Source organism: Mandrillus leucophaeus, unplaced genomic scaffold (genome assembly GCF_000951045.1).
Source record: "Mandrillus leucophaeus isolate KB7577 unplaced genomic scaffold, Mleu.le_1.0 Scaffold308, whole genome shotgun sequence".
NCBI classification, from domain to species: domain Eukaryota; kingdom Metazoa; phylum Chordata; class Mammalia; order Primates; family Cercopithecidae; genus Mandrillus; species Mandrillus leucophaeus.
This window is the reverse complement of record NW_012103232.1, coordinates 301,594-315,770: the sequence shown is the minus strand read 5'-3', so window position 1 is coordinate 315,770 and position 14,177 is coordinate 301,594. Positions and strand designations below refer to the sequence as shown.

At 48.7% G+C, this 14,177-nt stretch overlaps 1 protein-coding gene across 1 annotated transcript in view; it reads left to right on the top strand.

Annotated features, from left to right (window-relative positions):
* Positions 1-6: 6 nt before the first annotated feature.
* Positions 7-14,177, top strand: part of SNAP29 (synaptosomal-associated protein, 29kDa) — a 42,732-nt gene continuing 28,561 nt past the window's right edge. The window contains exons 1-2 of the mRNA XM_011987338.1: positions 7-265; positions 12,037-12,233. Coding sequence (XP_011842728.1) covers positions 29-265; positions 12,037-12,233 — 434 coding nt within the window. The 5' untranslated portion in view covers positions 7-28. The remainder of the gene's footprint in view (positions 266-12,036; positions 12,234-14,177) is intronic.

Sequence of the window (14,177 nt, the reverse complement as noted above, 5' to 3'; positions counted from 1 at the left end):
TTCTCAGACCGAGTGCCACTCCGGCACCATGTCAGCTTACCCTAAAAGCTACAATCCCTTCGACGACGACGGGGAGGACGAAGGCGCCCGGCCGGCCCCTTGGAGGAACGCCCGGGACCTCCCCGACGAGCCCGACGAGCCAGCGGACAGGCAGCAGTACTTGCGGCAGGAGGTGCTCCGCAGGGCTGAGGCCACGGCCGCCAGCACCAGCAGGTCCCTGGCCCTCATGTACGAGTCCGAGAAGGTTGGGGTCGCCTCTTCCGAGGTGAGCCTGGGGCAGGGCTGGTGTGGACCCGCCGGAGTCTACGTTATCAAACGGAGACGAGAAATGTTTTGCTCACAATCTTGAGAATTCTCAAGTTGCCTAGCATAGATTCTTGCACCTTAGTGACTCGGTGGTGGTAACAGTCTGTTAACTATGTGAAAGTGTGTGCATCTGGGGTACTTGAAGACAGCAGTTTACCCCAGAAATCTTCCTTAGCTATTAGTCTACTTAGTTGATTTTTTTTCTTACGCCTAGCTCACGGGGAAACGCCAGATTATTTTCTGTGCAGGTGAGTAAAAATTCTGAACAGCAGGTCCTGGGTTAGGGAAATGGAGAGTCTGTTTTTTCGACATTATTTCCTGTGTAAAAGTCTGGCACGGGGTTTCGGCCATTCTTTCCGGAGTGAGCCAGAAAGAGAGGACTATGTGCCTGCGAGTGTCAGGTGGTACCCTGAAGCGTCAGGGCAAGTGGTCCACGAGTTCTTTCCGCGTCATCAACCACATCTCCACCTAACCAACAGAGATATTGAAGGCCTGTCCGCCCAGACAGCTGCCGAGTTGACCAAAGTCTGAGTTTGGTTGAGTCCAGGGCCTTACCTTTACTTCCCAAATCCTAGACACACAGTGTGTGGGTTAAGAGTCTATTGCTCCAACTCACCTTCATCACATCTTCCCATCTTTAGATTTCACAGAGTAGTACCTTTAATAACAATTATTGTGGCCAAGCGCGGTGACTCACGCCTGTAATTTACCCAGCACTTTGGGAGACCGAGGCAGTCGGATCACCTGGGCTCAGGAGTTCGAGACCTGCCTGGGCAACATGGTGAAACCCTGTCTTCACTAAAATTAAAAAAAAAAAAAAAAAAAAAAAATTAGCTGGGTGTGGCAGCGCACCTGTAGTCGCAGCTACTCAGAAGGCTGAGGTAGGAGAATCGCTTGTAGGCGGAGGTTGCCATGAGCTGAGATGTGCTGCTGCACGCCAGCCTAGGCAACAGACCGAGATCCTGGAGGGTCGTTTTTTTTTTTTTTTTTTGAAATGGAATCTCGCTCTGTCGCCCAAGCTGGAGTGCAGTGGCACGATCTCGGTTCACTGCAACTTCTGCCTTCCGGGTTCAAACGATTCTCCTGCCTCAGCCTCCCGAGTAGCTGGGACTACAGGCACGCGCCACCACACCCGGCTAATTTTTTTTTGTATTTTTAGTGGAGGCGGGGTTTTGCCATATTGGCCAGACTGGTCTCGAATTCCTGACCTCAGGCGGTCCGCCCGCCTTGGCCTCACAAAGTGCTGGGATTATAGGCATGAGCAACGGTGTCTGGTAGAGAATTATTCTTTATTGTACACCACATTCTCTCTTCAGCCTACTAATGAAACAGTTTTGTCTGGACAGAGTAAAAAAAAAAAGGTTTAAAAAAATATAATAAGCTGGGTGCGGTTGCACTTCTGCAGTCCCAACAATTTGTGAGGCCGAGGTAGGTAGGTCACTTGAGCGCAGGAGTTCAAGACCAGCAGGCGAAACTCCATCTCTACAAAATTTTAAAAATCAGCCATGCATGGCGGCATGCGCATGTGAGTGCAGCTACTCAGGAGGCTGAGGCAGGAGGATCGCTTGAGCCCAGTATGTCAAGGCTGCAGTGAGCCATGTTCATACCACTGCACTCCAGCTTGGGCGACAGAGCCACACCCTGTCATTTTCCCTTGCTATTTTCTTGGGTTACTTTCCTTCCCCACCTCTCTCTGTTCATGTATCTCTCGTTGATCCACCTCCCTGTGTTTTTGTTTTTGTTTTTTTTTTTGAGACAGATTCTCGCTCTGTCACCAGACTGGCGTGCAGTGGCACCAACTTGGCTCACTACAGCCTCCACCTCCTGGGTTCAAGTGATTCTCCTGCCTCAGCCTCTTGAGTAGCTGGGACTATAGGCGTGCGCCACCACGCCCGGTTAATTTTGGTTTTAATAGAGATGGAGTTTCACCATGTTGGCCAGAATGGTCTCAATCTCTTGACCTTGTGATATACACACCTTGGCGTCCCAAAGTCCTGGGATTATAGGCGTGAGCCACTGCGCCTGGCCCACCTCCCTGTGTTTAACTGTTGGTTTTTTGTTTTTGTTTTTTTGTTTTGTTTGAGATGAAGTCTCACTCTGTCACCCAGGCTGAAGTGCAATGGCGTGATCTCGGCTTGCTGCAACCTCCACCTCCCCAGTTCAAGTGATTCTCTTGCCTCAGCCTCCTGAGTAGCTGGGATTACAGGCATGTGCTACCACACCTGGCTAATTTTTGTTTTTGTTTTTGAGACAGAGTCTTGCTGTGTCTCCCAGGCCAGAGTGCAGTGGTGTGATCTCAGCTCACTGCTACCTCCACCTCCCAGGTCAAGCGATTCTCCTGCCTCAGCCTCCCGAGTAGCTGGGATTACAAGCACCCGCCGCCATGCCCAGCTAGTTTTTCTATTTTTATTAGAGATGGGGTTTTGCCATCTCTAAGAAAACATCTCTCATGTTGGCCAGGCTGGTCTCAAACTCCTGACCTTAGGTGATCTGCCCGCCTCAGCCTCCCAAAGTGCTGGGATTTGGGATGTGAGCACCGTGCCCGGTCCTAACCTTGTTGAGGAGGTTTTGCTTGTAGTTCTTCATCTCATACCTACTGGATTCCTATGTTCTATTCTAAATAGCAAGTCTCCACTTAGATTGGGGAGGATTGCCTGAGATTTTAGAGCCCTGGTGAATGGGTCACATGATCGAGGATCTCAAGCCCAAGGAAGTCAACTAACAACTATTTGGGGAGACATCTTTGTAAATTGAGAACAAATAAAGTAGGAAATCAGAATGATTCAAAGTAGGGCATTGTGGCAGAGGATAAACTTGAATCTGGCTTTTAAGGCTGAGGTTTACACAAGAGGAGTGAGAATAAGGGATGTTCTTAGGGAAGACAGGAGAATGTGCAAACACACTGGCCCAGCAACAGAGCTCCTGGGTCCAGAGAAGGGATGCGATAGACTGGGTGTGTTAGAGGACAGGGGTTGGAGGAGGTAGCTTAGGAGCCCTTCAAGGTCATAGGGAAAGTTCTGGTCTCATAACGCAGGAGAGGCAAAAATATAGGTGTGAGTTTGATATAGATTATGATGACATGCCCCATGCTGCCCCCAAAGGTCTTTCTATGCAGTGGGGACTATGAGAGCAGAGGCAGAGTGGCACTTCAGGCATATCAGGCTTGGCCAGGCCAGGCATTGCTGTGAGAGGTACAGTGTGGTCATGACTGGGCAGGTGACAGGTGCTCTTGTCAGTGAGACAACACGTTGGAATTTTCCAGGATTGGATCAGTTCTCAATTATGAGAAGTCTTGGGAGTCCGGAATGACCTACATCCACACCCCACCCAGTGTTCTCCAAGCTGTCTATGTTTTTGTCTTTTGTTTTGGGGAAGGTTTTTTGAGATGGGGTCTCACTCTGTCAACCAGGCTAGAGTGCTGTGGTGCCTTCTTGGCTCGCTGCAGCCTCTGCCTCCAGGTTCAAGTGATCCTCTTGCCTCAGCCTCCCAAGTAGCTGGGACCACAGGTGCACGCCACCACATTCAACTGATTTTTGGTATTTTTGGTGGAGAGGGGGTTTTGCCATGTTGCCCAGGCTAATCTCAAATTCCTGAGCTCAAATGATCTGTACACCTCAGCCTCCCAGTGCTGGATTACAGGCCTCCAAGCTGTCTGGCCTCCAAGCTGTCTTTGAATCACTCTAATGACTCTTTCATTCCCTTTGGGGTTGGGATGGGGACAGGGGAGTATGAGCTCTTTCAGCCCTCAGTGCACAGTGTGGCTTCCAGCACATTCCAGTGTACCCTGCTAACCACCCAACTTAGACGGGTGCCTCCTGGTTACCCAGCACTGTGAAACATGTCAACGCATGACAGATTTATGTCAAAGATGAGTACTTTACAAATAGATTGGGAAGATCATAATTCAGTCCCAGCTTGGCAGGAAAATGGCTTAATTAAGTCACCTCTAGCAAAGAGAACTGCCCTTCTCCTACTGTGAAACCTGACAAGGTCTGTTTCTCACAAAGGCTCAGGTCACAGACTATGACCACAGAGGAACGGAGAAGTAGTGGGAGCAGGGCAGGTTTCCCCAGGCCGACCTCATAGGTGCTTTATAGAACTACAGGGAGGCTTGTAAGCCATTCATCTCTTTCCCTGTTTGGTAAGCATGATTTCTTTTCTTTCCTAAGGTGTGATTTTTATGAAGAGATATTCCAATCACATGGTTAAAAATTCAAAATATACAAAAGGGTGTAGTCTTCTCCCACTTCCCTCCCTATCCTCCCTCTGCCCCTAAAGCAGCCAGTCACTTTCCCTCTTTCAGTGTTTTGGGGAGATAATGCTGTGGATAAAGATGGGTTTTTTTTTTTTTTTAAGTGAAGTATTCTATACATTCTGGTCTGCACGTGTTTAATAGAATGGAGGTTGTTCCACACTAATATGTAATGAGCTGGGCTTTCTTTATGGCTATGTTGTATTCCATTGAACAAATGATTTCTATTTATGCAGCCTGTCCCCTAATGAGCATTGAGGTTGTTTACATCTTTTGGTGAGTCTATTTGCATCCTACTTGGACATGGTTTTTTTTTTCCCCTTTTTTTTTTTGAGACGGAGTCTTGCTCTGTCGCCAAGGCTGGAGTGCAGTGGCCGGATCTCAGCTCACCGCAAGCTCCGCCTCCCGGGTTCACGCCATTCTCCTGCCTCAGCCTCCCGAGTAGCTGGGACGACAGGTGCCCGCCACCTCACCTGGCTATTTTTTTTTGTATTTTTTAGTAGAGACGGGGAACATGGTTTTTGTACACCCTTTCACCACTCCCAACGGAGGAGACCCACCTGCCCAGAACACTCCTCTTCCCCTCTTGTAGCTGAACTTACTCCACTGAGGTTTTCTGGGGCCCGAGATCTCGGTTCAGGGGAGTCCAGCAACAAACATTAGACCAGGGTTGGAATGGCTGGCACAGTAACATCAATGGAAAGGGACAGAGTTTGAGAGTTCAAACATGATGCACTCAGCAGCCACCGCCAGCACATCCTCCACACCGTCTCATGCAGGGGCCCACCCATCTCTGTGTCTTTCCAGCACACAACAGTCACCCACACTGGGCATTCAGTTCAGAGGTGGGAGAGAGGAGGACACCCCTCCTACCCCAGGAGCAGAGACCCTCAGGGTGTCCCGGGAACTTAGAGTAGATACATTGTCAAAAAGCAGTATCCTCATCCTCAGCAATGCTGGTCTTGGAGCAGCCCACTCCAAATTAAGGGCTGTGCAGACCAGAGTCAGCCCTCTGAGGCAGCGTGTGGTGATGCTGATGCAGTCAGAGTTCTTAGCAAAAGCTGATGGATGGGCACCGGCAGCTGCTAAATAAAGTAATTCCTCAAATTTGTAAATGTCAGCTGTGGAAGAGTAGCAGTCTCTTTCTTGCTCAACTTTCTACCCCCACACTTCTCAGCACAATGTCCTTAAGTGTCATTAAGGACAACAATTTCGCTCCCGAAATTGTTGCCAAATGAATAAGTGACCTGGGGAAGGAAAGGAAGGAGGGAGGGAACAGAAGATTGCCTGAAAAAGAAAGAGAAAGTGGGGTGGAAAGAATGCATTGAGCTGTGTGCCTTGGTTGCAGTGCCTGTCCCATGACCAGAAAATGCATCCCAACGCATGGCAGGCTGTGTCTAGCAGGTGGGAGGGAGCCTGGTAGAGAAATGGCATTGGACCACATATTCACCACTAGGTCTGTTCGGGATTTATTCTTAATTAATTTTTAGTAAACTATCTATGATTGAATTTGACCATTGATGGCCGGGTATAGTGGCTCACACCTGTAATCCTAGCACTTGGGGAGGCTGAGACAGGCGGATCCCTTGAACCCAGGAGTTCAAGATCAGCCTGGGGAACGTAGTAAAACCCTGGCTTTACAAAAAATACAAAAATTAGCTGGGTGTGGTGGCGCATGTCTGTAGTTCTAGCTGCTCAAGAGGCTGAGGTAAGAGGATCTCTTGAACTGGGGAGGTCAAGGCTGCAGTGAGCTGAGATCATACCACCGTATTCCAGCCTGGGTAACAAAGTGAGACCCTGTCTCAAAGAAAAAAAAAGAATTAGACCATTGATCCTAGGCCAACTTGCTGGCTTGTTGGCTGTAACAGGATGCCTTCTGAGGATGGGCTGGTGGTTCGAGCGTCTGGCTGCTCTTTCCTGGGCGTATCCACTCACAGCTGCCACATTGTCCCAAGGAACCTTGCTTTGCTGACCAGGAAACATGCTGTGACAAGCTGAGCGGCCATCTGCTATACAACTTTCTGCCTCCGAGGTGTTCTCAGAGTGGGAAGTGTTGTAGGGAGGTATTTGGGGGTTCCCAAGACCACCCTCAACTTCTGTGATTCACTGGAAGGCTGCCCAGAATTGTTATGGTGATTTCTTACAATGAAAGAATACAGATTAAAACCATCAAATGAAAAAAGTGCATAGGGCAGCGTCCAGGGGAAACCAGGCACAAGCTTCCAGTTGTCCTATCCCCATGGAGTCATGAGGACAACACTTCTCTAAGCAGTATGTGACAACACACACAGAGTATTGTCAACCAAAGACCCTCACTTAAGCCTGGGTGTCCAGAGGTTTTTGGGGGTCTGTCACTTAGGCATGGCTGAGTATAGTCTCCAGCCCCACCAGAGGTCAAGCTGATAACGTGTAGCCCAAGACCACCATCCTATATTACATTGTTAGCATAGTCTGTCTGACCTGGCCTAAGCTTAGGCTCACTTAAACACTCTTATCAGGCAGGATATTCCAAAAACAAGAAACCAGGCTAGGGCCAGACTTCTCTTTGGAATGTGGAGCGTATGGACAACCTAGAGCTGCTGAGCTAGCCTTTTACTCAGCCCCAGGTCAGCCTGCACACAGGTGGTGAGGGGCACCAGCACTACCGCCTTTGCCCTTCGTGGTTTTTCCTCACCCTAAGACCCAATTTGTCTCTGAATCCACCCCACACTGTGGCTGCCACAGTCAGAGCCCCAGGTTTGAGCATGCGCCATGGGTGCTTACGTATTCCTGCCAGGGCTTATGCCTGTGCACACTCCCTTGGGACAGAAGAGACAGAACAAAGATAAATTTCAGATTTCTAGATTCAGCTCGCTGACTCCAGATTGGCCTCCATCTACTTAGGATGAACCTTACTTATCAGAACCTGAGTTTCCGAGCTCAGTGTGAGAAACACAGTGTTGATGCCCTTCCTTAGGAACCTGGGGAGGACTCGGTCACGGAAGCCCACCTGATGTTATAAGATGTGTTGGCTTTGAATTGCAGTTGGGATCTGGTGGTCACTGCTGCCCTTTGAAGGCCTTAGCGACATCCTGTGGGTGTTTCCTGCCGAGTCCTCTGGGTAGCCCCGCTCACTCCCCACACAGTTCCTCCGCCCTTGCACGAGCTGTACCCTCTGCCTGGTGCCCTTGCCACACCCCAACTCTTTGTTGTGGTTTGTGTGTGTGTGTGTTTTTTTTTTTTTTTTTTTGAGACAGAGTCTCGCTCTGTCGCCCAGGCTGGAGTGCAGTGGCCGGATCTCAGCTCACTGCAACCTCCGCCTCCTGGGTTTACGCCGTTCTCCTGCCTCAGCCTCCCGAGTAGCGGGGATTACAAGTGCCTGCCACCTCGCCCGGCTAGTTTTTTGTATTATTTAGTAGAGTCGGGGGTTCACCATGTTAGCCAGGATGGTCTCGATCTCTTGACCTCGTGATCTGCCTGTCTCGGCCTCCCAAAGTGCTGGGATTACAGGCTTGAGCCACCGCACCTGGCCTTGTTGTGGTTTGTTTTTAAGAAAACTAAGTCCGAATGGACAGGACCCCCAACTTTCTGACTGCCTAACTTCTCAGTCTCTCCTCCAGCCTCAACAGGGAGCCTCTCTGACCCCCACCTTAAGCTGGACAAAGAGTCTGCAGGGAGAGGTGACTCTGTGTGTATATGTGTTTGTGTGCATGCGTGCAATAGCTTTATTCTCTGCCTACAAGACTATAAGCTCAGTGAAGCAAGGACTCATCTGCCTGCCTTGGATTCCCAGCATTGCAATGTTGTCAACAAATGAAAAACTGAGATTGAACCTCACTCATCTTGCTCTCTGTCAGACTGTAAACACTATCAGGACAGAGGCTTGGGATTGCTTCGTGGACAAAGAGAGAACTCTTGTTGGGGTTCAAGGGAGTAAGAAGAGCATCACCTGTAATGCTTAGTAGTCACTGAAACAAGGAAGCGCTTTGCATGTGCGTCCTTTACGCTGAGGGCACCTGTGGAGTTCACTTCCCTCGCAGCCACTCAAGTCCCTTCAGGGACCTCATTCTCCCAGAGGAAGGTGGAGAAGATGTGCCGTGGCTCTGTGGAGGGGGGTGTGGACATGCCTCAGGACCCGGAGCGGTTGAGGCCTGTCTTGGTGATGGCTGGGGCACAGGTGCCTGCCCGGCGTGTCCTTGCAGACTGTCAGTGTTCTCTTTCCTGGTATTTTGGTGTTTGCTCTGCCAAACCCTTCTTCCTCGTTGGTTGGAACTAGGTCACAAGCACATTAAGTCTGGTCATTTCCTCTGCCTTCTGGGGGTGGATTTTGGCAGAAGAAATGCCTCCTCCCTTGCTGGCCTAGTGACCTCCAGTGAACGCTAGCTTCCAGCAAACAGAAACTTCCAGAAGCCAGAGCAGCACTCACTCGCCTGGTCTTCCAGCCTCACATGCAAGACACGCCACCCTCACAGACTTCTCTGTGCTTCCATCTAAACATCTAAATCAGCCATCTGGTTTCCTTAACAGTAGCACAGACTCTGGGAGTTTGAGAGAATGTGTCGCTTGTGAATAGGAGAAAATAAGTCCATACTGGGGAAGGTAGCTCTCCAAACTGAGATGAGGAAGCCAGGGTGGGAGGGTGAGTGGTCATGGGTTGGCCCTGATGGGAGGAGCTCCCCATAAGGGAAACTGAGGACCCCCTTGCTAATGTGACAGCAGAGTGTTGGCCACCCCTTCATTCCCCAGCCCCCAACCTGGCTGCTGTGAGTGTCTTTCAGCTACAGATTATTCTGTCTTCTGCAGCCTGCAAAGCTAGCTGGAACTGGACTGTTAGAAAAACGTGTAGATGCTGGAGAAAATCTCTTTAATCCTAATGTGTAGCTCTGCCTTATTCCAGAAAAGACCATAGTATGGACATGAAGATGATAAACTTGAGGTAATGGAAGAAGCAGAAACACCAGATATGTTAGCAGCTCTTTTTTCTTTTGAAAACTAGCCCTTGCAAGATTTGCTTGACATACTGAGTGACACAGTCCAGAAAACATTTTTCTTTTGAGTTAAAAAAGGCTGATGGTTTTTTCAGACATGTCTTGTGAACTGTCGAAAAATGTAAATGTTGAAAGCTGTAAAATTCAGCAGTTCTAAGTTTATTTCCAGCAAGAGTTAAACAAAGTTTAATAGTAAATTCAACCAGTGTTTTAGCTTTTTGCGTATACATTATGTTTTTAAATTTCACCCATTAAACAAGGACTTAGATTACACATTGATTCCTTAAGGACTTTAAGGAAGCCACAACTATTTATTTATAGTTGCATTTTACTCTTCTGATTACAGTTGCATTTTACTCTTCAGCGATTAAAGCTTTTTTTTTTTTTTTTTTTAACTTTGTTTTTAGGCATCAAGAGAAAATATATCTAAAAAACATTTGCGGCCGGGCGCGGTGACTCACGCCTGTAATCCCAGCACTTTGGGAGGCCGAGGCGGGCAGATCACAAGGTCAGGAGATCGAGACCATCCTAGCCAACACAGTGAAACCCCATGTCTACTAAAAAGAAATACAAAAAATTAGCCGGGCGTGTTGGCGGCTGCCTGTAGTCCCAGCTATTCGAGAGACTAAGGCAGGAGAATGGTGTGAACCCAGGAGGCGGAGCTTTCAGTGAGCCGAGGTTGCGCCACTGCACTCCAACCTAGGCGACAGAGCGACACTCGGTCTCCAAAAAAAAAAAAAAAAAAAAAAGGTATTTGCATGGTTAGTGTAATTGCTAAGCCACAGGGTGATGCGTGGATAACAGATTCAGAGGAAGGCAGCTGAGGGCAGAGGCTGCCTGAGAGCAGGAAAAAGAAGCTTGAGAGCCTTCTGGCTGGAAAGGCAGCTCAACAGATGGGCCGCAGCTGTAGATCAGTTCTGAAGCAGGGACTGAAGCAAGTTTGTCATAAATAAAGGAAAGTGGTAGTGTTGCTGTTGTGGTGGATGTATATCCACAACCAGAACCTTCAGCTCTGGAGGGACCATCAGGCTGCCACTGTGGCCAGAGAGCATCACTCACGTCTCCACTGGGCAGATTTGCAGAGACTCATCTGTGAACAGAGCAAGTCCCTGCCTCCTGGAGCTCATATGCTGTGAAGAAAAGAGAGGCTGGGTGCAGTGGCTCATACCTGTAATCCCAGCACTTTGGGAGGCCGAGGCAGGTGAATCACCTGATGTCAGGAGTTCGAGACCACCGGGCCAACATGGTAAAACCCTGTCTCTACCAAAAATACAAAAAACTAGCTATGCGTGGTGGCAGGCGCCTGGAATCCCAGCTACTCTGGAGACTGAGGCAGGAGAATCGCCTGAACACAGGAGGCAGAGGTTGCAGTGAGCTAATATCATGCCACTGCACTCCAGCCTGGATGACAGAGCGAGACTCCATCTCAAAATAAAACAGAAAAGGATGTGGAGAAGAGGGTTGGTGGTTGGAAGGAGTTCTCCTTTAGGGAAGATGTCTGGGAAGGCCTCTCTCAGAGAGTGGCCTTTGAGAGGAGACCCTAATTGGATGAGGGATGAGAGGCTGAGCCGTATAAGTATCCGGAGGGAAAACATTACAGGCAGCGACAGTGGTGTGTGCAAAGGCCCTGGGACAGGGTCACCCATGTTAACAGGTTTTAAAGCTGGAATTGCGGATGAACTAGAGTCAGACATTAATAGGACCAGAAGGGACACTGGTCCCTGAAATAGAATCCGAGGATTTGACCATGGCCAGGAGGCTCAGGTGGCCCACTGGGACCTCCTAAAGTGGGAACTTCATAAAGGAAGAATATAAGAACCAAAGTCCAGGGGGCAGTGCCAGGCCCAAGTCTGTGAGGGTTCCCAGAATTGGTGGGCTAGAGAGAATCTGCTTCCAGTTCAGGCCCTGGACTCTGAACCTCACAGGCACATTGCCATCCATCTTACCCGCTCCCCCCAGCATCGAGATGGGGTCTTGCTCTGTTGCCCAGGCTGGAGTGCCGTGGCACAATCTCAGCTCACTGCAACCTCCGCCTCCCAGGTTGAAGTGATTCTCCTGCCTCAGCCTCCCGAGTGGCTGGGATTACAGGCACCCACCACCACATCTGGCTACTTTTTGTATTTTTAGTAGACAGGGGTTTCACCATGTTGGCCAGGCTGGTCTTGAACTCCTGACCTCATGATCTGCCCACCTCGGCCTCCCAAAGTGCTGGGATTATGGGCGTGAGCCACTGCGCCAGGCCTCTGCTATCCATCTTAACATGGTGCCGTGAACCAGCCTCTCAGGAAAAGGGTCTCATGAACAAATGAGGAAAGCAAGCAGAGGTAGGGCAGGGAGGGAGAGGCAAAGGAACATGTTGTTGGAAAGGGTAGTGTGTCCCTCACAGATGATAGTACCCGTCTCCAGATGTGCCCACTGAGAGTTTATGAAGTGGCTGCTCCATGTGGTCCTTGATTGCCCTAGGGGAGAGTCACAGAAAGCTATAATACCACCGCCTCTTGGTTTCCCCAGGAGCTCGTCCGTCAGCGAGGAGTCCTGGAGCGCACAGAGAAGATGGTGGACAAGATGGACCAAGATTTGAAGATCAGCCAGAAACACATCAATAGCATTAAGAGCGTGTTTGGGGGGCTCGTCAATTACTTCAAATCCAAACCAGCAGAGGCCCCACCTGAACAGAATGGCACCCTCGCCTCCCAGCCCAACAGCAGGTGAGTGTGTCTTCTACCATCTGGGTATAAAGGAGCAGAAGTGGGGATTAGTGCAAATGACCAATACTTTCAGTCCACGTCAGTGTCATGAAGGGATCCAGCAACCCTTTAAGTTACTCATCAGGGTATTTGTCCTCAAACATTGTTAAGCCAGAAACTGTTCTTCCGTGTTCCCATGTTCACTTGATTGACATGTAATCTGTCAACTGCTTCTCCGATAATTGTGACCCCACTACTTTGAAAAAGAGGGTGTTCACCTCAGCGTAATCAGTACAAATGTGACTCACTTCACATAATTTTTGCTTTAAAAAGTCTTTAGGGCTGGGTGCAGTGGCTCACACCTGTAATCCCGAAACTTTGGGATACCAAGGTGAGTGGATTGCTTAAGTCCAGAAGTTCAAGACCAGCCCGGGCAACATAGTGGGACCCCAGTCTTTACAAAAATTACCCAAGCATTGTGGTGCACGCCTGTAGTCGCAGCTCCTCAGGAGGCTGAGGTAAGAGGATCGCATGAGGCCTGGAGGTCAAGGCTCCAGTGAGCTGTAATGGTGCTGCTGCACTCCAACCTGAGCTACAGAGGGAGGCCCTGTCTCAAAAAAAAAAAAAAAAATTTATGTCTAAATTTGTCATATCTAATCCAATTCACCCATTGATTTTCATTTTAAAATTACAAGACTGAGCTCAGTGGCTTATCTGTAAAATCCCATGCTTTCAGAGGCTGAGGTGGGAGGATTGTTTGAGACCAGCCTAGACAGCATAGCAAAGACTCGTCTCTATAAAAACTAAAGAAAAAGAACAATTAGCCAGACATGATGGCACTTGCCTATAATCCTAGCTACAGGGGAGACTGCGGTGGAATTATTGCTTTAGCCCAGGTGTTAAGAGACTAGAGTAAGCCATGATGCTGCCAGTGCACTACAGCCTCAGTGACAGAGTCTCCCTGTCTCTAAAAAAATATAAAAATAAATAATTAAAATTAAAAAAATAAAGATAGAAGTTGCTTTCCTCAGGTTTTGGCTTGAAATATAAAATCACACATGAGATTGGGGGCTGGGCGCGGTGGCTCACGCCTGTAATCCCAGCACTTTGGGACGCCGAGGCAGGCGGATCTCAAGGTCAGGAAATCGAGACCATCCTGGCTAAGACGGTGAAACCCCATCTCTACTAAAAATACAAAAAATTAGCTAGGTGTGGTGGTGGTCGCCTGTAGTCCCAGCTACTCAGGAGCCTGAGGCAGGAGAATGGCATGAACCCAGGAGGCGGAGCTTGCAGTGAGCTGAGATTGCGCCACTGCACCCCAGCCTGGGTGACAGAGCGAGACTCCATCTCAAAAAAAAAAAAAAAACTTACATGAGATTTTGGTAGACTTCAGTGTTACATGTTCAAGGATAAAGGAATGGAGTTTCTGCTAAAATAGATTACTACTGTTTGTATTTTAGATCATTGTGTCTGTTTTTATTATTAAAAACAACATGGCCATATTACAGATAATCTATACAATACCACAACACAAAAACAGAAAATTTCATTTTTCCCCTTATTCGGTATTTTTATAGTTGTAACCATAGTATTTTTTTGGTTTGATAGCCTTTTTCTTCCATTTAACCCAGAAAAAAATGTTTGATATTATAACTCGGGTTCCATAACCATCTTTCTCTCTCTCTCTCTCTCTGTTTTGTTTTTTTATTTTTTATTTTACTTATTTTTTTTTTTTTGAGACAGAATTTCGCCCTTCTTGCCCAGGCTGGAGTGCAAAGGCGCAGTCTCGGCTCAATGCAACCTCTGCCTCCCAGATTCAAGCGATTCTCCTGCCTCAGCCTCCCAAGTAGCTGGGATTACAGGTGCCCACGCCATGCCTGACTAATTCTTTCTTTTTGAGATGGAGTCTCACTTTGTCACCCAGGCTGGAGTGCGGTGGTGCAATCTCGGCTCACTGCAAGCTCC